At 45.0% G+C, this 26,434-nt stretch overlaps 1 protein-coding gene across 2 annotated transcripts; it reads left to right on the top strand.

Annotated features, from left to right (window-relative positions):
• The first annotated feature begins 365 nt into the window (after positions 1 to 365).
• LOC112222354 (EMILIN-3) lies at positions 366 to 20,144 on the top strand. 2 transcript variants are annotated; one of them, XM_042304080.1, is made up of 7 exons: positions 366 to 722; positions 781 to 1,223; positions 13,636 to 13,758; positions 15,272 to 15,597; positions 15,706 to 16,043; positions 16,283 to 16,630; positions 16,849 to 20,144. In XM_042304080.1, the coding sequence occupies exons 2-7, from the start codon at positions 1,024 to 1,026 to the stop codon at positions 17,989 to 17,991; spliced, it is 2,478 nt and encodes an 825-aa protein (XP_042160014.1). In that variant the 5' UTR covers positions 366 to 722; positions 781 to 1,023; the 3' UTR covers positions 17,992 to 20,144. The 2 variants fall into 2 exon arrangements, with proteins under 2 accessions (XP_042160014.1, XP_024240913.1); XM_024385145.2 differs by having other exon boundaries at positions 366 to 1,223.
• Positions 20,145 to 26,434: the final 6,290 nt, after the last annotated feature.

Below are 26,434 nucleotides of genomic sequence, written 5' to 3' on the forward strand. Positions count from 1 at the left end.
AGGGGTAAAGGAAAGGAGGAGTTAAGGAGGGGTAAAGGGAAGGAGCGGTTAAGGAGGGGTAAAGTAAAGGAGGAGTTAAGGAGGGGTAAAGAGGAAAGAGGGTAGGTTAGGTGGGTGCTGGCCTGGATTGCTCTGTTTTTCCATTTGAGTCTGGTTGGAGAGAGCGAGAGAACGTGAGAGAGAGAGAGAGAGAGAGAGAACGTGAGAGAGAGAGAGAGAGAAAGAGAGAAGAGAGAGAGAAAAAAATAGGGGTTGTTCCCATGTGTCTGGGCTGGGCAACATGTCGGGCCAGGGGTAGGGGCTGGGGTTTGGGAGGGGTATGCAAATGACTGCTGCCTGTCAGCCTGCCCCCTCAGAGTCAGTAGTGGAGCACGCTGATCCACACACCTCACACACACACACACACCCACACAGCATACAGAAGGCTGGGGGAGCTTAGTCAGCACGTCCCCCGCTCACTCACACACTCGTGTTTGTGTATGGAGCTGTGGCATTCCTAGAGACCATCTCTATCTCTCACTCCCCTCTGTCTGTCTCCCCCTTTTTCACCTGTCCTTTACTTTACATTTGGTTGTGCTCTCTCCCTCCCTATTTCCCTCTTCCCTTCTCCATCTCATTCTCTAGGTTTTCTTCTGTTCTGCCTATTGCTGGCAGCTGTCTGGGAGAGATGTGTTGAAGAAGAGAGATGCAGGACAGGTCAGATTGCTGTTGACACTGCAGATGTTTGGACTAGAGGTTTCCCTCAGGGCTAACTGAAGACAAGACAACAACACTGCAGAGGTTTGGACTAGAGGTTTCCCTCAGGGCTAACTGAAGACAAGACAACAACACTGCAGAGGTTTGGACTAGAGGTTTCCCTCAGGGCTAACTGAAGACAAGACAACAACACTGCAGGCACCTGATACACAGCTCTTTTTTAAAATCTCCTTTCTAGATATCAATCGGTTCCTTAATCATTTAGATTGGTCCTCCTTTTTGGTGCTTTTCCACGGGTGCTATTTTGGCAGCCTCTACGAAGAGAAAATGAGGTCCAGGTTTTCTCAAGCTGCTCTGCAGCCCTTTATTCTAGGAGTGTTCCTGTCACTGGTGGACACCAAAGGAACCTTCTATGGAACAGGCCATGGGAACCCGTTCTTTGGAGGAAGTCATGGCAACAGATACAACCTGTACAAGGCTGGAGTCAACCCACACTACACCCCAGGAAAACCCATGACCCGCCACAAGTAAGTGCATCTCCTGAAACTGCGTCTAGCTTCAACTTTAATAGTCATACATTTATACAGCACCTCTCCAAGTGATTGACAAGGCAATAAGGATTTCCATGGCAAATAGAATATGGGCTTATAGCTCTTTTCCACATGAATCTTATATCTTAACCCATGTGACGGATGGGTAATACAAATATGCTTTCGGTTACTGTATCGCTTCAATAACACTGGCTGAATTGACTCGGTTTCTCTCTCTCTCACACACCGTCAGCCTATCTCTGCGGTTAAAACCATCTGTGACTGAAGATAAACATTATGAAGAAACAATGACATGCTGCATTATGGAGACAAAGAGCTCATTATAAGAGGAGAGCTGAGCTGATGTCAGGGGTATTGATCTTCTGAGCTCTGTGTGTTTGTGCACGTGCACGCGGACGTGTGTGTGTGTGGAAGCTCCATTAGAAGCAGACATACAGCTGGGTACCCCTAGCCAGATGGGAGTGATGCTAATAGAAGTCTAAACCAGTACCAAGGCTTGCTGCTTTTGGATCCTGTTTTAGTCATGTAGTAATTCACAGCTCAATTCAATCAAACCCTTATTGAGGTATGATATATTTTGTGAAGAGAAAACCTACTACTACTACTACCTAGCAGGCTTCCCTCACGTTGAGTCTTGGGGCTTGTGTCAAAATAAGAAGTGTGTCTATGCTGGCTAAAGTTTGGTCATGAAGACATGACTGTGGTGAATTTGATTGAATTCCAGCCTCAGTGTAATTCAATACCAGGCTACAGTAGATTTACAGTAAGGGGTAAACATGTGGGGACATACTTTGTGCTCCGACGCAAGTAAAGCTTTTGATCTCTTCTAGTCACCACCAAATACTTACCCAAGTGATAAAATAGCTGGCTCTGGGGGGATAATCTCTCGCTCCACTTCCTGTGGTTCTCTCCCTCGTTTTATTATAAAACCTTAAAAAGACTATCATGGTAATTCATTGATTATACACACGAACATAGGAATTGTTAGGTTGTTTGTCCCTGGGGTCTTTCTGCTGTCTCCTTTCTCTCATTCTCCTGCTTGGCTTCCCCTGAGAGATGGACCACTCTGGACAGCTCCCTGCTGTTTTCCTCTACCAGCCCCAGCAGACAGAGCCTGGTCTGGCCCTACTTAGACTTTACCCTCACCCTCCTCACCACTCCCTCACCTCCTCTTTACTCACCACTCCCTCACCCTTTACCTCACCCTCCTCCCTCCTCCCTACTCACCACTCCCTCACCCTTCCCTCACCCGTCCTACACCCTACTCCTTCCTCACCCCTCCCTCACCCCTCCTACACCCCTCCCTCACCCTACTCCCTTCTCACCCTAATTCACCAAGCAGACAGACCCTGACCCAGCCCGACGTAGTCTTTATTCCGCCTCTTAACCCGCCACTATCACAAGCCTCACCCATAGCCAGAGGTGGAAAGTAATAATTGAGTAGTACTTTTTGCAGTATTTTTCAAAGTATGTAATTTGACTTCTACTTGAGCAGGATATTTCAGTATTCTTTCCACCCCTGGTGAGGGAGTGAAAGGGAGTTTGTGAGTGAGGGAGTGCGTGAGGGAAAGAGGGAGTGAGTGCAGTGAGGGAAAGAGTGTGAATGGGTGAGTGAGTGAGTGAATGTCAGCCGGTCCCATGGAGAAACAGAGGGGTGAACGAGGGGATTGAATGGGTGAGAGAATTAGACATGTTTATTTCTGGAGTCTGAAGTATATTGAAGTCTGGCAATTTTATTGTTTATACACCTCATTTTGCATTGAGTTTTATTTATTAAAACATTTTAATTGCTTTGAATGTTTAATGTTAATTGCATATTTTAGACAAATCTTTAGTTTTCTTTTACATACAGATGTACCTTATTGCAACTCATATAAGAAAATGTAGTTCCTACTGTACATTCATTTCCTCGCTTCCTTTTTCAATGTAATGCATTGAAAATATTATGTGTAACAATGTTCAGGTAACCTTAGAAAAATGTGCTAATTATCAAGGTCAATTTTTGTATTTAAAAAAAAAAGTAACTCAATTACTTTTTCTCTGAGTACTTTTTAAATGAGCTACTTTTTACTTTTACTTGAGTCAAATGTAATTGAAGTAACGATACTTCTACTAGAGCAGGATAGTTCAGTTGTCAAGGCTCAGGAGAAGACCCTAATGCAGACACTTTCAAAGTCACAAAAGTTTATTACAAAAACAGGGGGGCAGGCTCAGGGCAGGCAGAGGTCAGTAATCCAGGGTGGTGTGACAAGGTACAGAACGGCAGGCAGGCTCAGGGTCAGGGCAGGCAGAATGGTCAAAACCGGGAAAACAGGAACTAGAGAAAGATAGGAGCACTGGAAAACCGCTGGTAGCCTTGACGAAACAAAACGAACTGGCAACAGACAAACAGAGAACCCAGGTATAAATACACTGGGGATAATGGGGAAGATGTGAGAGACCTGGAGGGGGGTGGAGACAAGCACAAAGACAGGTGAAACAGATCAGGGTGTGACATCAGTACTCTTTCCCCACCTGCCCTTATCCTTACCCTTTCCTCACATTAATTGACCCAGAGAGGTCTCTCCTAATGTTGTCTTTATCCCGCCCTAATCCATATATTCACCACACCATTCCTCACTAGATCTCACTCACTCTCTCTCCCCTTCCTCAGTCTCTCTACCCTCACCCTCAATCAATCACTCGCTCACTACCTCTCCCTCCCCCTCTTCTTCAACCACCTTCCTCCTTGTCATTCCGTCTCACCCTCAACCTCCCCCTTCCGCCCTATCTCTGTCACTCCGTCTCACCCTCAACCTCCCCCTTCCTCCCTATCCCTCCCGCTCACCCTCAACCTCCCTCCCTATCACTCCGTCTCACCCTCAACCTCCCCCTCCTCCCTATCCCTCCCTCTCACCCTCACCCTCCCCCCTCCTCCCTATCCCTCCATCTCACCCTTGCCTTACATCTCCATAGAGATAGTAGGTGTTTTACAGTGAAGTCTAAAATGTCTGAAATGCCACTGCAACTGTGCTGTCACGAGACAGGGCCTAGTGCTACTTTATAGTGGCAGATTATTTGGTTAACAACAGGGACACTGATGCTAATATGTTTAAATATACACACAGGACCACACACATATGCATTTCCAGATTCATGGTCTATAACCTTGGCATAGGAGTAGAATAGGCACTTGAACCCCTGCAGCCAATGAGTCTCTAAAGAGTTGAGTGTGGCAACCTTTAATTCTTTGCCTTTAGCTGCAGTGGAGACATAGTTGAAGGTAAACAAAAAGAGACAGGTGGACATCTATCTATCCTCCAGTTGTATTAATAGGCTGTCTAACTCACCCAGGTCATACAGGACCCTGGGGATCTGTCACAGGCAAACAGCCACCGTAGATATATGACTTCAGTTGGTGTCTGGGGCAGTGGATATGCCCTATATAACCGAAAGTATGTGGGCACCTGCTCGTCAAACATCTCACTACAAAATCATGGGCATTAATATGGAGTTGGTCCCCCCTTTACTGCTATAACAGCCTCCACTCTTTTGGGAAGGCTTTCCACTAGATGTTGCAACAAATTAACTTTTAACAAGGCACACCTGCATCCCAGGTGACTACCTCATGAAGCTGGCTGAGGGAATGCCAAGAGTGTGCAAAGCTGTCATCAAGGCAAAGGGTGGCTACTTCGAAGAATCTCAAATATAGAATATATTTTCATTGTTTTTATTACCACATGATTCCATGTCATTTCATAGTTTTGATGTCTTCACAATTATTCCACAGTGTAGAAAATTGTAAAAGTTAAGATAATGAGTAGGCGTGTCCAAACTTTTGACTGGTACTTTACTAATATCACACGCGCTGTAATGAGCCTGTGTGTGTGTGTGTGTGTGTCTGTGTGTGTGTGTGTGTGTGTGTATGTGAGCGAGATTATCTGGAATTTCTAACACCTAGAAATACCAGTAATAACATAACACACATGTACAAACTACATAACAAAATACATTTATTTCCGTAGGCTACTAGTCACTACATGGAATTAACACATCACAACGTTCTCCGTCCAGTCTTCAGCCGTTGGTGCGTCGGCCGTTTTTCTTGTTTTGCTTTTAACTGTCTTGTTGCAATGGAGCATGTGATTTGACAGCCGTTCAGTCCCATTCATGCCGACTATTTCCTGGTGGGAGGGAATGTGGCCCTCTCCTCATTGGTAGTAACAAGGTAGACAATGATCACAATGCCAACAACTGGACTGCATGGGGACTTACACAGACCATAGAGGGCTACAGGGGGAGTATTGGGGAAAATGTTTGTTTGCACTCCAACTTAGCTCATTGGGATGTTGTTTGTGATGTATTCTACTGCTGCCATGTTTCTGTCTTCATTTTAACATAACTCCAGAAATGTAGTGGTTGCAGACACAGCATTCAGAGGGAGGGCTCCACAGGAAACGTATGGAGTGCAGCCCCAAGCTAGATTCACATGGGACTGTATGGTCCTGTGTCATTCATCTCAAACTCAAGCAGGAGTCAAGCCAATTCAATGCAAGTTTAGCGTTTTGAGGTATTTCCATATGAAAATATCATGGGATGCTGCTTATGATGGTACTGCTTTTTGCTTGGTGGTGTTCTGTTTTGTTGGTGGCCCTCTACTCACCGATGGTAAACACATATTACAGTGTTAAACTTCTTCGGGATCGGTGTCCCTTCCACGGGACGGTTGAGCTAACGTAGGCTAATGCAATTATCATGAGGTTGTAAGTAACAATAACATTTCCCAGGACATGGACGCGTCTGATATTGGCAGAAAGCTTAAATGCTTGTTAATCTAACTGCCCTGTCCAGTTTACAGTAGCTATTACAGTGAAAGAATACCATGCTATTGTTTGAGGAGAGTGCACAATTTTGAACATGAAAAGTTATTAATAAACAAATTAGGCACATTTGGGCAGTCTTGATACAACATTTTGAACAGAAATAAAATGGTTCATTGGATCAGTCTAAAGCTTTACGCATACACTGCTGCCATCTAGTGGCTAGAATCTAAATTGCAGCTGGGCTGGAATAATACATTATGGCCTTTCTCTTGCATTTCAAAGATGGTACAAAAAAATTCAAAATAACTGCTGTTTTTTTCTTCTTTGTATTATCTTTTACCAGATCTAATGTGTTATATTCTCCTACATTCCTTTCACATTTCCACAACCTTCAAAGTGTTTCCTTTCAAATGGTACCAAGAATATGCATATCCTTGCTTTTGGGCCTGAGCTAGAGGCAGCTAGATTTGTCATTTTAGGCGATAATTTAAAAAAAGGGGCGGGTTCTTAAGAGTCAGCTGATTCTCACAAACATCTTGTCAATAGACTCTGAAAATGGTTGTGTGAGCCAGACCCAGATATGGGTACCAGTGGGTAGGGGGCATAGGCTATACCGGGTCTGTCTGTCTGTCCGTCCGTCTGTCTGTCCGTCCGTCCATCCATCCATCTGATAAACTTGACAATTACAAGTCGTGTATACAGTATATTGTTAGATTTACAGAGATGACAGCAGTGATAGATATTCTTCACATTCTCCAAGATCAAATCAAAACAAATCTTACTTGTCACATGCCACGAATACAACAGGTGTAGACTTTACAGGGAACTGCTTACTTACAAGCCCTTAACCAACAATGCAGTTAAGAAAAATAAGTGTCAAGAAAGTATTTACTAAAATAAACTGAAGTAAAAACGATAGACAAAGTAAAAAATAAGAAAATAGAAAAATAACAAATAAGTAAATGGCAACAATAAAATAATAGTAATAAGTCTATATACAGGGGGTTCCGGTACAAAGTCAATGTGCGGGGGCACAGGTTAGTTGAGGTAATGGAGGTAATATGTAAATGTCGGTAGAGGTAAAGTGACTATGCATAGATCATAAACAGAGAGTAGCAGCAGAGTAAAAATGGGGTGGGGGGGGGTCAATGCAAATAGTCTGGGTAGCCCTTTGATTAGCTGTTCAGGAGTCTTATGGCTTGGGGGTAGAAGCTGTTAAGAAGCCTTTTGGACCTAGACTGGTGCTCTGGTACCACTTGTTGTGTTGTAGCAGAGAGTACAGTCTATGACTAGGGTGGCTGGTATCTTTTGCAATTTTTAGGGCCTTCCTCTGACAGTGCCTGGTATAGACGTCCTGGATGGCAGGAAGCTTGGCCCCAGTGATGTACTGGGGCGTGGGCGTTGCAGTTGGAGGCAGAGCAGTTGCCATTCCAGGCGGTGATGCAAACAGTCAGGATGCTCTCGATGGTGCAACTGTAGAACTTTTGGAGGATCTGAGGACCCATGCCAAATCTTTTCAGTCTCCTGAGGGGAAATAGGCATTGTCGTGCACTCTTCACGACTGTCTTGGTGTGTTTGGACCATGATAGTTTGTTGGTGATGTGGACACCAAGGAACTTGAATATCTCAATCTGCTCCACTACTGCCCTGTCGATGAGAATGGGGCTGTAGAGGCTTTGACATGGATGCATTCAGCTATAGTCAACTCTGCTGTTGTGTGCTGTATGGGTCCATAACAGAGAACCAGAGGTTAGAAATAACTTTTTAATACTCTTTAATATTTCTCAACAAGCAGTTGAGCTTGTCACTATGAGTTTTATACTGCTTTCTCTTTGCTCACTCATAATGTGAAGTAGATGTCTGACAGACATTGGGGTGGCAGGGTAGCCTAGTGGTTAGAGCATTGGACTAGTAACCGAAAGGTTGCAAGTTCAAATCCCCGAACTGACAAGGTTCAAATCTGTCGTTCTGCCCCTGAACAGGCAGTTAACCCACTGTTCCTAGGCCGTCATTGAAAATAAGAATTTGTTCTTTAACTGACTTGCCTAGTAAAATAAAAAATAAAAAGACAGGCATGCATTATACTGTAGCAAACACAACATACTTTCCCACGATGGCAGTCATCTTACTCCCGGACTGCAATCCCTTAGTTTTAGTAGCTATAGCCTAAAGTAGATTAAATGCATCAGGAAATACCTTGGGCTAAAGAGAGGCATTTAAATGGGCTGGCACAAGAACTGCCAGTATTTGAGTCTTACTGTGCTTCCAAAAGTAAACAAGCTATAGGAAATGCACTGTATACGTCTGAGCTGAGTTCTGGAAAAACAGTACCTGCATCGTTTAATTGTTCTAAGAGAGGGATGGGCAACTGTGGCCCACAGGACCCCTTTTCAAGGCTCTTTGATGTATTGTTTTTTTTTTGGGGGGGGCTCAACTTGCTTTAATTTCTCTAAATTGGGTTGTGCATCATCGGTTTATCTCTCGTTATGTAAGTCACTGATTAGCCCACACCAGCTAACATTTTTCAGATTGCTAAGTTAGTTTAGCGGCCAGCAATGTAAACTTGTATCATGGTTGAATAACCTGCTGGGGGACCCCTATTGATTGTCTCACTCAGATATCATATTAAAAACTGCACCTGCATCATTTCATTGTACTAAGACAGGGATGGTCAGGAATTTAGTTATAAAATTGCAAAATGTTTATAATTGCACAAAATGTACTCTAAAAGGGGGGGGCAACTGCGGCCCCTCGTGATGAGTTTCAGAAGAGAGAGAAAGAGAGACCGAGAGAAAGAGAGACCGAAGGAAGGAGAGAGAGAGAGGGTGGGGCCGAGAGATAGAGAGACCGAAGGAAGGAGAGAGAGAGGGGCCGAGAGATAGAGAGACCGAAGGAAGGAGAGAGAGAGGGGCCGAGAGATAGAGAGACCGAAGGAAGGAGAGAGAGGGGCCGAGAGATAGAGAGACCGAAGGAAGGAGAGAGAGAGGGGCCGAGAGATAGAGAGACCGAAGGAAGGAGAGAGAGAGGGGCCGAGAGAGAGAGAGAGAGACCGAAGGAAGGAGAGAGAGAGGGGCCGAGAGAGAGAGAGAGACCGAAGGAAGGAGAGAGAGAGGCCGAGAGAGAGAGAGAGAGACGAAGGAAGGAGAGAGAGAGGGGCCGAGAGAGAGAGAGAGAGACCGAAGGAAGGAGAGAGAGAGGGGCCGAGAGAGAGAGAGAGAGACCGAAGGAAGGAGAGAGAGAGGGGCCGAGAGAGAGAGAGAGACCGAAGGAAGGAGAGAGAGAGGGGCCGAGAGAGAGAGAGAGACCGAAGGAAGGAGAGAGACAGGGGCCGAGAGAGAGAGAGAGACCGAAGGAAGGAGAGAGAGAGGGGCCGAGAGAGAGAGAGAGACCGAAGGAAGGAGAGAGAGAGGGCCGAGAGAGAGAGAGAGAGACCGAAGGAAGGAGAGAGAGAGGGGCCGAGAGAGAGAGAGAGAGACCGAAGGAAGGAGAGAGAGAGGGGCCGAGAGATAGAGAGACCGAAGGAAGGAGAGAGAGGGGCCGAGAGAGAGAGAGACCGAAGGAAGGAGAGAGAGAGGGGCCGAGAGAAAGAGAGACCGAAGGAAGGAGAGAGAGAGGGGCCGAGAGAGAGAGAGAGATCAGGAAAGACATTTTGGGGATCATATGCAAGACTGATCATACGTTGAAACTTTTTGGAAAGTTTCTTCCCTGGTCCACGAATAAATCTGTTTGAGGGACAGGTGGGCAGGACCCTTGCAGTTGAGAACAACATGTTAAAATCACACTTCACATTGTCACTACAACTATGGAAGACAGCAAGAGAAGGTGGAGAATTTTCAATGTTGGACATAAAAGACTGTAAAAACAGGAGGAAATCAGCAGTGATTTTAATTTAAGAAATCTGTCCAAGTATTTCCACGCATCATAGAGTGACACGTGATCGTATACCAATGTTAGCAAGGTTTGAACTTATGTTATAGTCAAACATATCTGTTTGGGTTCTTACAAATCATTTGAAATTATGTTTCGGGTCCCCCAACCACCCACTCCAGAAAAGCTGTTGATCCCTGGAGCATAGTGTTTGGGGAGGAGAGAGATTGTGAGAAAGTTAGGAAATCAAATATAAATTGAGAAAGAGAGAATGAGGAGGAGGAGCAGAGAAAGAAGGAGAACAAAGAAAAGGGGGAGATGGATTGAGAGGTGAGTTGTTTTGGGAGAGGTTGAGGGACTACTTGCAATAATATTTGCCAAAGCGCTCCATAGGAGAATTTAAAAGGGAATTATCCTTTCCCCTTCGGAGACTCAGAGGGGATTTAGGAACTATAGGGATATACTGGAAATATTTACAGTGGGACCAGACCTACACCAGAAAAATGACTTACTCACAGGCTGAATCACACAATTGGCTAGCGTCGTCCGGGTTTGGCCGGGGTAGGCAGTCATTGTAAATAAGAATTTGTTCTTAACTGGCATGCCTAGTTAAATTAAGGCCAATATATTAGAGACACATTTTTCCCTCAGATTTCACAGATCCACAAAGAATTCAAAAACAAACCCAATTTTGATAAACTCCCATATCTACTGGGTGAAATACCACCGTGTTCCATCACAGCAGCAAGATATGTGACCTGTTGCCCCAAGAAAAGGTCAACCAGTGAAGAACAAACACCATTATAAATGCAACCCATATTTATGTTTATTTATTTTCCATTTTGTACTTTAACTATTTGCACATCGTTACAACACTGTACTTAATATGACATTTGAACTTTTGTGAGTGTAATGTTTACTGTTAAATATGTATTGTTTTTTTCACTTTTGTTTATTATCTACTTCCCTTGCTTTAGCAATGTTAACATATGCCAATAAAGCCATTAAATTGAATTGAGAGAGAGAGAGAGAGTGGAGAAGTATTGGGAGAAAGGGTGAGGAAGGGGCTGTGCTCTGTCTTTTGGGGGAGGTTGGGGGGAGTTGTGAGAGGTGAGGCATAGAGAGAAAGAGGGTGAGGCAGGGTGGGGTAAGGTTGAAGAGGAAGGTTTGTTTTTGGGGAGAGAGCTTGGAAGGTGAGATATCTGTTTGGGTAGTGTGGAATGGTTGAAAAGGATGACGAGAGAACTTTCTTTCAGGCAATAGCATGTAGGGTTATCGACAGATCTCTGTTGTGTACACATCTTTGATGGTGAAGATGGAAAGACTGAGAACAGTGTGAAGTTTAATCCTCTCATCTCAGATCCTGGATCAGTCCATCCCTGTTCCCCAGTGTCAGGATTAACGCAGTCTTACCACAATAGACCAAGTCCAAATTCTCAGTACCAGTACAGCAGCTGAGCCAATCACTCACTCACTCACTCACTCACTCACTCACTCACTCACTCACTCACTCACTCACTCACTCACCCACCCACTCACTCACCCACTCACTCACCCACTCTCTCTCACACACACACACACACACACCCACTCTCTCACACACACACACACACACACAGCTGTGAAGCCCTTGTAATCTTTACGGCTCTTGCTTTGCGGTCTCAGTGGTTGTGAGGCGAGGAGGTCAGATCTCCAGTGTGTGTGTGTGTGTGTGTGGTGCTGTTCCCAGGTTTATCTCTTCATCTCCATTAACGTTCTCTGTTTCTCATTGACCCTATTTGCTGCTTTCCAAAGCAGATGGATTGGCCTTGAGGTGCTCTGGCCCAAATCACTGTCTGTAGAGAGACACACTGAGTTCACAGTATCTTAGCTCTCTCTCTCACACTCTTTCTCTCTCTCACTTTCATGCTCTCCCACTCTCTCTTTTTACCCTCCCTCCATCTCTCTGTATGTCTTTGAGACACCTGCTAGGAATGAATAACACACAGAGACCCAAATTACATTGACAGACCCATGAAATGGGGGGCTGGAGAGAAGGGAGGAGGAGAAGAGGGGGTAAAAAAAGGGGGTTGACAAGTTGGAGAGAAAGGAGAGAGTAAGTTTGAGGAGAAAGTAGAGGAAGAGGGAATGGAAGAAGGATGATGGAGAGGGAGGGTAATCAGAGTGGAGGAAGTAAGGAGAAGGAGGAGGGGAGAGAGGGATGAAAGCAAGCAGGGAAAGAAGGAGAGGAGGGGAGCAGAGGCTTTCTGGTGGCTGTGCCCATTTGGATTCCTGGTCTTTAGGCCTCAGTGATAAGAATCTGAAGGTTGCTCACTCAACCCAGATGTGAACCTGACAAAGAAATCTGGGAGTGTAGTCTGTTTTCCCTCCTCCATCTGACACCACACACACACAAATACAGTCCCCTTTCCATCAGCTGTCAATCACCTTCTCCTTTCACTCTCATGAATGAACCAATAACAAGAAGTAAAGCTGTTTCATACTGTCAATATATCCAGCCTTTATAGGGAGGAAACTACCAGCATAAAATCCTCTTCAGCATTTTACTGTATGATTCTAAAACCAGTTGTGATGTTGTGCATTTTACTGTATGATTTTAAAACCAGTTGTGATGTTGTGCATTTTACTGTAAAGGAGGTCTTCTACATGAGTGTGGGTGTGAGGGGGTGGGGGGATGTGTGTGTTCATGTTTGCCTTTGTCTGTGTACGTGTGCACAGTGATTTGCATGTGTACTTTCTTGCTTTTTGTTATTTTGAGAAAATGGACACAGACTTTTCCAAGGGCACAATATATCCCTCCCACTAGAAAGTGGCGTTAGTGCAGTCCATTGACTCGAAGAACATCCCATAATACTTCACCAGGTCAGGTCACACGACAGCACAACTAACCACTTCCTTGACGACGCACACCCCGGCAACAGGTTTCCTGCTCTGTATGAAAGGAACCCAGTCATTCCTGCTCCAGTCCCCTATCAATAGAGTCAACACATGGAGAGAGCGAGAGTTCACACACACACACACACACACACACACACAGAGAGAGAGAGAGAAAGCTAAGGGATGCCTAAACCAATAAGGCAGTGGTTTCTCATAATTTCCGACAGCCTGTCCTCTCTCTTTGCCCCATGAACCTGTTAACTTGGCATACACACACTTCTCTGCCTCAAACGTATTCCCTCATTTTCCTCAAACACTTCTGTCTGCCCTGGAACTGCTGTGGAGCAGTGCTACGTTTCACACTTAATAATAAGTATCCCTTGGAACCCCAACAACATCTAACGTCCTAAAGAAGCCGGAGCACTGCTTCCTGTGTGGACCGGCCTAGGAACATTTAGCAGTTGCTATAGTTGCACTGGCGTCAAAGTGACAGAATGAGCCTGCAGAGCCTCTTGGAGACAGTCGATGGCTCAACAACACATATGTCTTCATGTAGGATTTTGGCCTCAAGTATAGTAAATGCGGGAATCAGTGTCATTGGAAATGTCTAACATGGGCCAGAATTCAACTTGATTTTCATCACTGCACTTTCAGAAAGTGTGGTACGGAATTAGTGAATTCCAACCTTGGCCATTGTGAAGAGCTGCTGTATGTGCTGGAGTGGCAACCGTCACCAATGCTGTTATGGACAGAGTTCTACAGGAGAAACAGCATTGGCTTGAGGACTTGATATCCTGTTGTTGTTTTTGTCGTTATTGATATCCTCTCTCTCTTTCTATCAGAAACCACTGTGCGTATGTGGTCCAGAAGAACATCACGTGTACGACGCAGGACGGTATGGCCACTTACGTGACGGCAGAGTATACCACCAAGTGCATCTGGGGGCAGAAGTGTCCTGTCGTCATGTAAGTACACTTCACTTGCTCACGCGCTCACATTTACACTGACTCAGCACACACATTTACAGGCACACATACTCACATGCAATCATCACATACGCTGCTGCTACTCGGTTATTCATACTGTATCCTGATGCCTAGTTACCTTACCCCACCACTCCAGTATCCCTGCATATTTAAATATGGTAAATATGGTATTGGCACTGACCCTGTATATAGCTTACTTACTTTTAATAGCTCACTTCTTTTTTTTATGGAACTATTGCATTGTTGGGAAAGGACAATTAAAACATAAAACTGGAAACTATATAATTACTGTAGAGAATTCAGACCCAGCAGCCTCTGACACTCATACGTGTGTGGGGGCTGAAAGAGGGGGCTGAAAAGGATACTGACAATGAGACTCAACCACTGTTGTACACTTTCCATGTATTTTTGACGAGCATGGCAAAGCAGTCAGTGTGCTTTGCATTTGGACCAATGATATGCATAAATCATGGATGACTGACAGGGGGCGCTGTTTGGAAACAACCGTGCAGCCATGATGGTACTCCTATTGCAAACAAGATTTTGGAAGCTTTAGAATGACATAGTATAATATCTACATTCGTTTTTGACGAGTATATTCTATTACATACACCTTATTGCATACTTTAAAATTATATTATGTGAACTGATCATAAAAAATAAAAAATAGGTTAAAAATCTTTTCCTTAAAGTTCTTTTTGTGCTGCCCTCTGGTGGTGTCAGTGTGTACTACTAGTTAACGCCATGCTGTCACCCAACTGTGTTGTTTTGTCAGTGGCTCTGTGACTCTGAACCGGCCACAGGGGTTTGAAAGTGTTGTTTGACCATTTCTTTTCATCCCAGTGGATCATAAACAAACATATATTATGGTAATTCATGTAATGAGGGTGTGAGTTGGGATGTCATATTCTCTCTGGTGTGACTGAAGCCTCTCAAAGGTCCTCTGTAGTGACCTCAAAGAGATAAATAGTCAAACAATTTCTACTTCAAATAAAATGGAGGGAATCAGAAAGACCCTTTTTTTTTTTACAATGACAACCTGGGCCAATTCTGCGCTGCCCTATGAGACTCCCAATCACGGCCGGTTATGATACAGCCCGGAATTTGAACCAGGGTCTGTAGTGACAGCTCTAGCACTGAGATGCAGTGCCTTGGACCACTGTGCCACTTGGGAGATGGAGGGAACGTGAGAGAAAGAAAGAGTAGAGATGACTATTCTTCATTAGAAGAGTAGTGTAGACCCTTTAGTGAGATAACAATCCCTTACCTGAGCCTGTATAATCTCCACACTACACCATCTCTTTATCCCCTAATCTACTGTTTATACCCTCCACCATCTCATTATACACACCCTAATCCTTTGATCTATCCTGTCCTCTCCTCCCATCTCACTTCCTGATCTCTTATCATCTGCTCTCTCTTCCTCTCCATCCTCCACTCTTTCTCTCTCCTCTCTCCATCCTCCACTTCTGCTCTCCATCCTCCACTCCAGGTACCGGACCTTCTACAAGCCTAAATACAAGGTGGGTTATAAAACCATCACTGAGCTGGAGTGGAGGTGCTGTCCTGGCTACTCTGGAGAGAACTGTTACGATGGACCCACCTCCCTGCCCGATATGATGCCCCCCTTCAGGGGTGGTGCCCCCCACCGCCCAGGAATGAAGGGATACCCTCACGGGCAGCCCAGACCCCCCTTGGACCACAAACCTGTCCCTGGGGGGGCTAATTTGGAGCCTGGGAGGCCCTTCCCAAATCAGCCTGATAGTAGACCCATTCCCACTGGACAACTTCCCACCGGGAACAGCAAACCCAACTATGGTCAGACCAGACAGGGGTGGAATATTAACCCATTTATATTTTCAAACCCTGATTTACTCTTCCCTTTCCTTCCCTTGCCCTATGTAATCATCATTTTCTTTCTCTAAGGTTATAAGGTTGGTGTTAGTGGAGAGCGTCTGGACCGTATGGAGGTGGACCTGCGTCGCCTAACCCAGGGTCTGGACATTCTGAACGGGGTGGTGGCTAGCCTGGAGGACCGTCTGCGCCTCTCTCTCCGGGAGGATACCACCAAGATGCTGGGCTCCCTGCTCTCCAGTGCCCCCCGTCTCTCTGACTCTTCCGTTGGCTTCGGGGTTATCCCAGACGGGACCCCAGACGGCCTGAAGGGGGGAGAGGGTTTCCCCGGGTTTGGGGATCTGGCTGGGAGGGTGACGGAGGTGAAGGATGAGCTCAGAGCCAAGGGACACATGCTGGAGGAGATACAGGTGGGTGCTAAGGTTTTGTGATTAGAATAGTTTATGCTAGATAATGGAAATGTAGAAAAACAAGTCATGTCCAAATCAATAATCAAACTTGTGGCACAATGCCAATCAGAACGATCCTGAATCTCTGAGATCTGAGATTCTGTACATCTTTGACTCCGCACTGACCTATTTCCACACAATGTCAAGAGTTTGAGGAAAGTGCTACCTAAAACCAAACCATTGTCATTCTCATTCATTAGGGTATGGTTCTGGGCCATGACTGGCAGCTGAAGAGGATGTTGGAGGCTGCGACCGGCAGGCCCATCCCTGGATCGGGCTCTCCCTCCATCATGGAGCTGCTGGATGCTAAGCTTGCTGGCGTCCGCGCTGAGATCCTGGACGGCTTCGAGAGGCGTCTGTCTGGCCTGGAGAACCACTGTGAGGAGAGGATAGGAGAGGTCCAGAGACAGTGTCATAATGAACACATGAACGGACAGGAACAGATTCAGCAGTCACTGGACGGCAGAGAGACTGGCCTGAGAGAGGAGCTGGGTACTCTGCAGGCCCAAATACAGGGACTGACCCTCACTGAGAGCTGCTGCGGACAGGTACCAATTCACTTTGGGTCTCTATTCAATCCATATAGCTGAAATTTAAAGGCAATTGTCCCGCTTTAGCAGACAATGCATTCACAGTAAATGCTGCATATGACAGCTCAATCGAAAATGTACTTTACATTTCTATCACACAATCTGTAAATGGCTTAAACATGTACATGACTGGCTTATTGCTACACTATATGCCTGACATGTCACTGTCAATGCAGGTGAACAGCCTGTCCCAGCGGGTGTTGATGCTAGAGGAGTCAGTGACGGGGTTAACAGAGTCTCAGCGCCAGCTCCAGGCTGCTCTCACTGACCAGACTATCCACATCGAGACCCTGATAGAGGCCCGTCTGGAGAACATGGATGCCCGGCTCAATGCCACAGAGTCTGGGGAAGTAGGGGTTGCCAGGGTGCCTTGGGACCTGGACGGCTTCAAGACCCTGGAGGACAAGCTGAAGACCCTGGAGAACAGGGTGTTTGTGGCCGTGGAAGAGCTGAGAAACGCCACCGCCCCAGCTCTGCTGGAGGGTCAGGTGGTGCCCGCCCTGGAGACAGAGATAGAGTCAGTCAGGAGGAGGGTGGAGGGAGACCTGGATGGCATCCAGAAACAGCTCACAGACCTGGAGCTCCTCTGCACCTCCTCCTGCTCCCCTGCAACTACCCCTGAAGGAGGCACGGGGACAGGCCTAGCGGAGGAGGAGTGTGAGGAGGTGGAGAAGAAGGTGTCAGGTCGTCTGGACTCCCACGCCGACCAGCTAGACCATCTCAACACCACGCTGCAGACCCTTCTGAACCGTATCGCCCAGGAGGATGAGGAAGGCTCTGTCCAAGGAGAGATCACCCTCCTCAAGATCAATGTCAACTCTGTCAACCGCACCCTGAAGGGTCTGAGGGACTCTGTTAGCTTGTTCACTAAGGGAGTGGGCCAAGTTAATGCCACATGGACACACAGGGAGAACCAGCTAGCCACCGAGGTCCAGGGCATCACCCAGCTGGTGGGGCGCCAGGCCTCCCTCCTAGGGGCCGGGGAGCGCCGACTAGCCCAGCTGAAGGGGGAACTGGTGGGCCTGAGGAGGAGGCTGGCCGGAGAGCTGCAGGGCTGCTGGAGCACGGCCCTTGGGGTTCAGAGGGAGGTGAAGGAGGTAGATAGTCGTGTGTCCCAGGTGGAGGGACAGTGTGGCAGCCTGGGGGAGCTGGCGGACCACCTGGAGAGGATCAGAGCAGAGCTGGAGAGACACTCTGACTCGTACCTGTCACAGGTGAATGGAACGCTGGCCAGTCACTCTACACAGATAGCCGAGCTGAAGGGAGAGATCAAAGACTGTGTTGGGAAGGGCTCAGCCAATCATAGGGGAGACCAGTAGCAGCCGAGCTACGGAGAGAGACTTGTGTGTGTCAGTAGTGTGAAGAGAATTCACATTTTCATCTGCTTTCCTTCATCTCCACTGATGGGAAAGGTGAGAAGAAATTCAGAGCAGGATTCCATCATATTGCTTTGACCTACCCTAACTGTTCAGATCAGGGAAGGAGATGAGGAGAAGAGGCTATTTGAAACTATTGACATGCACCCTTGGTTGTATAGTTGGGCAATATTTTCCCTAAAGGGATATTTTGTTGTTGTTTTTCTGATATTTTTGTTGTTTTGACATTTTATTTGGATTTTTAACTGACTTTTTAACTTATATGAAGAAAAGATGGTTGCATTGTTATACTTCACGTATTGGAGAGATGTGTAAAACCAACAACAAAGTGAATGAAGTAAGACTAATGAGCAGCTATGGGTTTCTACTGGCAAACACACTCCACTCTCTGTGTGGACTCTTCCTTTAAAAAGACTGGAGCCTATGTCAACATGAAAGGTGCTATAAGATTTGTAAACATTTTGTTTTTTTTATTGTAAAAAAGAAATGTATTTCTTAAAGTTTTGCGTTTTCTTCTTTGGTCATTCTGTGGTCTAAGACAGAATAGTATTATGCTGAAGAGTTTTGATACTAAGGTGAACTAGTAGCCTGGTCCCAGATCTGTTTGTGCTTCTCCATCTCCATTGCTCATTGTCAAGCCAAACAATGAGTGACGAGCAGTTGACATGATGGCACAAACCGACTGGCACTCATACTAGGTCACTGGGCCTACTCATACAAAAAAACTCACATTACCCATGCAAGCTAAAGGTAACTGAACTAAATGACTATCACCCTGTAGAACCTTTGTCATCATGAAGCGCTTTGAGAGTCAAGGACCATACAACCTTCATCTTAAATGACACCCTAGACCCCCTACAATTTGCATACCACCCCAACAGATCCATGTATGATTAAATCTCTTAAGCACTGCAAACCGCCCTCTCCCACCTGGACAAGAGGAATATCTGTGTGAGAACGCTGCTCATTGACTACAGCTCAGTTTTCAACACCATAGTGCCCTCCAAGCTCGGCACTAAGCTCATGGCCCTGGGTCTGAACTCATCCCTTTACAACTGGGTCCTAGACTTCTTGACAGGCCAACATCAGGTGGTGAGGACAGGCAACAACACTTCTGCCATACTGAGCCTCAACACAGTGCTTGCTCATCCCCCTCCTGTACTCACATGACGGTCTGGCCGATCACGACTCTAACTAAATCATCAAGTTTGCTGACGACACGACAGTGGTAGGCCTGATGACCAGAACAACAAGACAGCCACCAGGGAGGAGGTTAGAGCCCTGGCGAAGTGTTTCCAGGGAAACAATCCCTCCATCAACATCAACAAAGCAGAGGAGCTGATCGTGGACTACATGAGACAGAATAGGTAGCACGTCCCCATCCACGGGCCACAGTCTAGAGGTTAAAAAGCTTCAAGTTCCTTGGCTTGCATATCATTGAGGACCTGAAATGGTGCCACCACACCGACACTGTGGTGAAGAAGGCGGAACAGCGCCTCTTCAACTTCAGGCGGCTGAAGAAATTTGTCATGTCACCTGAGCCACGGTCTGTTAACTCTGATACTGTCTAACGGAGAAGGTACAGGTACATCATAGCCGGGACTGAGATACTGAGAAACAGCTTCTATCACCAGGCCATCACACTGTTGAACAGCCATCACTAGCCGGCTACCTGCCCGATACTCAGCTCTGCATCTTGAGACTAATGTCCCATGTGAGACATTGAACACTGGTAACTTCATATACTGTTTCTATACTGTTGCCTACTCACTGTGTATGTATATACTGTATTCTCCACATAGCCCATCCTAATATACCTACTATTGTACATACCATTTTCTTTTCCAAATGACATGCTGTCTATACAAACATCACGTATTTATATACTGTAACTGCTCACGCCAATTTAATAATCCAAAGATACTGTATTTGGACTAGTTCTGACAGTTCTTGATTTATTGATTATTTGTGTATTTGTATTGTGTTTGAGAGACATTCTACTGCCCTGTTGGAGCTACTAACATAAGCATTTCACTGCACCTGCTGTAACACTTGCAAATGTACGTATACAACCAATAAACTCTGATTTAATTTGATTTCTCATGTTCTGATGCAAATCTAAGAATAACCAGCAGGAGGCATCAAATCCTCTGTTAATGACAGAAGTTGTGGTTTATGCTTCATAATTTCAGTAGTATTTCCAATACACAAGAACAGTATGTTAAACCCTTCCTCCTTATCAGGGACTGCACATTGCATACCATTCACTAAACAGAACAAAATGTTTTCCATGCCAGGTGGACTAGACTGTCAGACTACAGGGTAAACAGGACGACAGGATGTGACTCAGCACTGTCACCAGGATGGGGAGGCTCCAGAGCAGAATGAAAGGGTGGCAGTGAAAGGAGGGGGAGGGCGGGTGAGAGTAGAGAGATGGGAAACACTGCTGTGGTTGGCAGTGTTAGAGATGGAAGCGTGAGAGGGAAGGGTGAGAGTAGAGAGATGGGAAACACTGCTGTGGTTGGCAGTGTTAGAGATGGAAGGGTGAGAGTAGAGAGATGGGAAACCCTGCTGTGGTTGGCAGTGTTAGAGATGGAAGGGTGAGAGTAGAGAGATGGGAAACCCTGCTGTGGTTGGCTGTGTTAGAGATGGAAGGGTGAGAGGGAGGAAGAGAGGAGAGTGTTTGAAGAGCAGATCGGTGAACAGGCGTCACACGTGTCCCTGACAGATATGCAGGCAGGAGTCACAACAATATATACAGTGCCTTGCGAAAGTATTCGGCCCCCTTGAACTTTGCGACCTTTTGCCACATTTCAGGCTTCAAACATAAAGATATAAAACTGTATTTTTTGTGAAGAATCAACAACAAGTGGGACACAATCATGAAGTGGAACGACATTTATTGGATATTTCAAACTTTTTTAACAAATAAAAAACTGAAAAATTGGGCGTGCAAAATTATTCAGCCCCTTTACTTTCAGTGCAGCAAACTCTCTCCAGAAGTTCAGTGAGGATCTCTGAATGATCCAATGTTGACCTAAATGACTAATGATGATAAATACAATCCACCTGTGTGTAATCAAGTCTCCGTATAAATGCACCTGCACAGAGGTCCGTTAAAAGCGCAGAGAGCATCATGAAGAACAAGGAACACACCAGGCAGGTCCAAGATACTGTTGTGAAGAAGTTTAAAGCCGGATTTGGATACAAAAAGATTTCCATGCATCATGGTTTGGGCCTGCTTTTCTTCAGCAGGGACAGGGAAGATGGTTAAAATTGATGGGAAGATGGATGGAGCCAAATACAGGACCATTCTGGAAGAAAACCTGATGGAGTCTGCAAAAGACCTGAGACTGGGACGGAGATTTGTCTTCCAACAAGACAATGATCCAAAACATAAAGCAAAATCTACAATGGAATGGTTCAAAAATAAACATATCCAGGTGTTAGAATGGCCAAGTCAAAGTCCAGACCTGAATCCAATCGAGAATCTGTGGAAAGAACTGAAAACTGCTGTTCACAAATGCTCTCCATCCAACCTCACTGAGCTCGAGCTGTTTTGCAAGGAGGAATGGGAAAAAATGTCAGTCTCTCGATGTGCAAAACTGATAGAGACATACCCCAAGCGACTTACAGCTGTAATCGCAGCAGAAGGTGGCGCTACAAAGTATTAACTTAAGGGGGCTGAATAATTTTACACGCCCAATTTTTCAGTTTTTGATTTGTTAAAAAGTTTGAAATATCCAATAAATGTCGTTCCACTTCACGATTGTGTCCCAATTGTTGTTGATTCTTCACAAAAAATACAGTTTTATATCTTTATGTTTGAAGCCTGAAATGTGGCAAAAGGTCGCAAAGTTCAAGGGGGCCGAATACATTCGCAAGGCACTATATATATATATATATATATATATATATATATATATATATATATATATATATATATATATATATACATACATACACACATACACACACACAATTGAAGTCAGAAGTTTACATACACTTAGGTTGGAATCATTAAAACTTGTTTGTCAACCACTCCACAAATTTCTTGTTAACAAACTATAGTTTTGGCAAGTCGGTTAGGACATCTACTTTGTGCATGACACAAGTCATTCTTCCAACATCTGTTAACAGACAGATTATTTCACTTATAATGATAGGATAATTGACATCATTTGAGTCAAATGGAGGTGTACCCGTGGATGTATTTCAAGACCTACCTTCAAACTCAGTGCCTCTTTCCTTGAAATCATGGGAAAATCAAAAGATATCAGCCAAGACCTCAGAAAAGAAATTGTAGACCTCCACAAGTCTGGTTCATCCTTGGGAACAATTTCCAAGCGCCTGAAGGTACCACGTTCTTCTGTACAAACAATTGTACGCAAGTATAAACACCAGGGGACCACGCAGCCGTCATACCGCTCAGGAAGGAGACGCGTTCTGTCTCCTACAGATGAACGTGCTTTGGTGCGAAAAGTGCAAATCAATCCTAGAACAACAGCAAAGGACATTGTGAAGATTCTGGAGGAAACAGGTACAAAAGTATCTATATCCACAGTTAAACGAGTCCTATATCGACATAACCTGATAGGCCACTCAGCAAGGAAGAAGCCAATGCTCCAAAACCGCCATAAAAAAGCCAGACTACAGTTTGCAAGGACAACAAAGTCAAGTTACAAAGTCAAGGTATTGGAGTGCCCATCACAAAGCCCTGACCTCAATCCTATAGAAAATTTGTGGGCAGAACTGAGAAAGCGTGTGCAAGCAAGGAGGCCTACAAACCTGCCTCAGTTACACCAGCTCTGTCAGGAGGAATGGGCCAAAATTCACCCAAATTATTATGGGAAGCTTGAGGAAGGCTAACCGAAACACTTGACCCAAGTTAAACAATTTAAAGGCACTGCTACCAAATACTCAAATACTAATTGAGTGTATGTAAACTTCTGACCCACTGGGAATGTGATGAAAGAAATAAAAGCCAAAATAAATCACTCTACTATTATTCTGCCATTTCACATTCTTAAAATAAAGTGATGATCCTAACTGACCTAGACAGGGAATTTAGGATTAAATGTCAGGAATTGTGAAAAACTGTGTTTAAATGTATTTGGCTAAGGTGTATGTAAACTTCCGACTTTAACTGTATGCATGCATACATACATACATACATACATACATACCACACACACACACACCCTAATAGAAAACACACAGCAGGATAGAGCAAACACACAGAGTGAGCAGGGCCCCATGGGCAGGGAACAGCTGGGTGCCCGCTCCAGCAAACTTTACCCTCTCCCTCCCTGGGGACGCAGCGAGGCACAGAGGGACCCAACCATGGATGACCTAGAGAACAGACACACAGGATGGAGAGAGAGCAGCTCTGAGGCTTGTCACTTTGTGTGCTGATATGAAGGGAAGTGACTGAAACATGCCAAAACACACACACATACAGAATAGGAACAGAGTGCTACCCATAGAATCAGGAATTGCCATTCTTCAGCACTGAAGGCCAAGTCTTTCATTAGTGGCATAAAGACTGCTGGAGGGAGGCACAAACGCACATACATACATATACTGAACAAAAATATAAAACGCAACATGCAACGTCAAAGATTTGACTGAGTTACAGTTCATACAAGAAGCAAATTGAAACAAATTAATTAGGCCTTAATCTATGAACGTCTCATGACTGGGAATACAGATATGCATCTGATGGTCACAGATCATTACAAAACAGTTGGGGCGTGGATCAGAAAACCAGTCAGTGTCTGGTGGGACCACCATTTGCCTCATACAGCACGACACATCTCCTTCACATAGAGCTGGTCAGGCTGTTGATTGTGGCCTGTGGAATGTTGTCAAACTCCTCTTCAATGGCTGTGCGAATTTGCTGGAAATACCTGTCCATACCAAATACCTGTCCATACCATAACCCCACCATGGGGCACTCTGTTCACAACGTTGACATCAGCAAACCGCTCGCCCACATGACGCCATACAAGTGGTGTGCTGTTGTAAGGACGTTTGTACTTACTGCTAAAGTCTCTAAAACGACGTTGGAGATGGCTTATGACAGAGAAATTAACATTCAATTCTTTGGTAACAGCTCTGGTAGACATTCCTGCAGTCAGTATACCAATTGCACACTCCCTCAAAACTTGACATCTGTGGCATTGTTTTGTGACACAAAACTGCACATTTTAGAGTGGCCTTTTATTGTCCCCAGTACAAGGTGCAACTGTGTAATGATCATGCTGTTTAATCAGCTTCTTGATATACTACACCTGTCAGGTGGATAGATTATCTTGGTAAAGGAGAAATGCCCACTAACAGGGATGTTAGCTTTTTGTCCATATTGAACATTTCTGGGATCTTTTATTTCAGCTCATTAAAACGTGTCAACAACACTTTACATGTTGCGTTTATATTTTGGTTGAGTGTACATATGCATACGCACATTCCCCGGGCACCGATGAAATGGACTTCGATTAAGTTACATTTGGAAGACACGTGGAACGCATTCAGTTGTGCAACAGATGAGGTATACCCTTTCACATTCAAACACGTTTTTCTAATAAAACCGTCAAAATAGTTGTGTGTCACTGCACAGAGTGTATATGAATGAGCAAATATGGCCATATGACACAGTACAATTCTGTGGCATATGTCTCCTAGTGGTTTTAGACGATTAAATGGAGCCAAATGAAAAGGCGGGTGACTGCAGTGGGCTAACCTGAGATGTGCTGTTGTTGAGGTTCTAAATGTCGCCCACTAAATGCAGCTGTGACCCTCCTCTTAGACTCTTTCTGCTCCCTGCTGTGACAGATGACACACACACAAAATTAAACAACCAAAACCTTTGTCCCAGTCACTGATCTGATACAGAACAGTTGTGCAGTGAAGCGAGTTCTGTTAACAGGAGACATGATTTGGTCTAGTTTTCCTACAGTACTGGTGTGACTAGCTCTGACCACTCCCTCTTCTCCTTACTCCTCCCATTTCTAGCCCTTTTCTGAGCCAACATGGCTCCATTAATTATAATAATTTCAGAGCACATGGACATCGTTTAAAGTTAATTTTATTGGTGTACTTTGACAATAACGATGGTAAAAAAAAGAATCATACAAAAGATAATGCAGACAGACAGACATAAGGCTGACAGCGAGTTTTACAAGTGGCTTCAAATGGCTTCAATTCAAGGAGAAATACAGTCCTTACAATCAGAGAAAGATATATCAGTAATATAGTCATGTATTTATTCATCTTTTAATTTGCCTTTATACAAAAACACATTTTGGGGGTGTATAATCTGGAGTTGGAACATGGTTTCTCTTCCTTGTCCCATTACTATAAACATAATGGTGTTTTTGGCTGATTTAGTTCTCCCTATACCCTATAAGCAGTGCTTGACTTGGACTGAAGTAGGTTCCAGTACTCATTTTGGGTGCCGGTACTGTTTATAATTAGGTGTAGGAGCTCCACAATACTTTTGAGCTGATATTCTGTAAGAGGAACAGGAGCTCAAGCAGGAGAACATTTGATGTGCCGGTACGCGGCTCCGGTGAGCTCCTCCCCAAGTCAAGCACTGCCTATAAGCTACACCGTACCACTTTAGACTACTGAGATGACCTACATCTACTTCATGACAATGGGAACTACTCCAGAATGCTGATGGGTTCTAAAGCTGATGGACTAACCCTTACATTATTCCATTATCTACAATGAGTTTGGAACCAATAATGTGAAAGTGATTATGTAGAGCTTTATGAGGGTAAGTAGGTCCATGGCACCAGAAGGAACTCAGCGGAACCCCTTGTTCGTTAAGCATTTGTAGGGATTTAAGACCTTTAATTTCTCTTTTCAATAACACTAGACATAATAATATTTACAGAGTGGACATTTATCTTATATGCACCTTTTCCATCAATTTAAATAGATTTGCTCATAAAAAAATGTAAGCGTGTGAAAACAGTGAAATAAATTAGGTTTTTATTAAGGCTTGCCAGTCTGTCAGGGCGTCAGTGCTCATCTCTGAGACGACTAGCCTCCATGATTATCCAGTCTGCTACATGTACATCTAGACAGAATAATAACAGTGGCTAGTCATACCAGGGCGGAGCAGCACTGAGCCCTTCATTTGGACTGGCACAGAATGGATCAGATCATGGCTCTGCTCGGTCAGAGAGGAGCCTGACAAGACCAGGGCATTGCAGCACACCCTGGCTGAGCTCTGGGCTTACCACACTGACACAGGATCAGTTAGAACAACAATCTAAACCCCATTGTCTTCCGGCAGATGCCGTTATTCTAACGGGACACGCCGTTAAGACGATCGTTGGGCTATCTGACGTAAGACCATGCCTAAACCAAGGTGTCC

Source organism: Oncorhynchus tshawytscha, linkage group LG22 (genome assembly GCF_018296145.1).
Source record: "Oncorhynchus tshawytscha isolate Ot180627B linkage group LG22, Otsh_v2.0, whole genome shotgun sequence".
NCBI classification, from domain to species: domain Eukaryota; kingdom Metazoa; phylum Chordata; class Actinopteri; order Salmoniformes; family Salmonidae; genus Oncorhynchus; species Oncorhynchus tshawytscha.

Coding starts and splice junctions, on each gene's coding strand:
- LOC112222354 (XM_024385145.2), top strand. CDS start 1,024: ATGAGGTCCAGGTTTTCTCAAGCTGCTCTGCAGCCCTTTATTCTAGGA. Junction 1,224..13,635: donor AAACCCATGACCCGCCACAA/GTAAGTGCATCT, acceptor TCTTTCTATCAG/AAACCACTGTGCGTATGTGG. Junction 16,631..16,848: donor CTGAGAGCTGCTGCGGACAG/GTACCAATTCAC, acceptor CTGTCAATGCAG/GTGAACAGCCTGTCCCAGCG.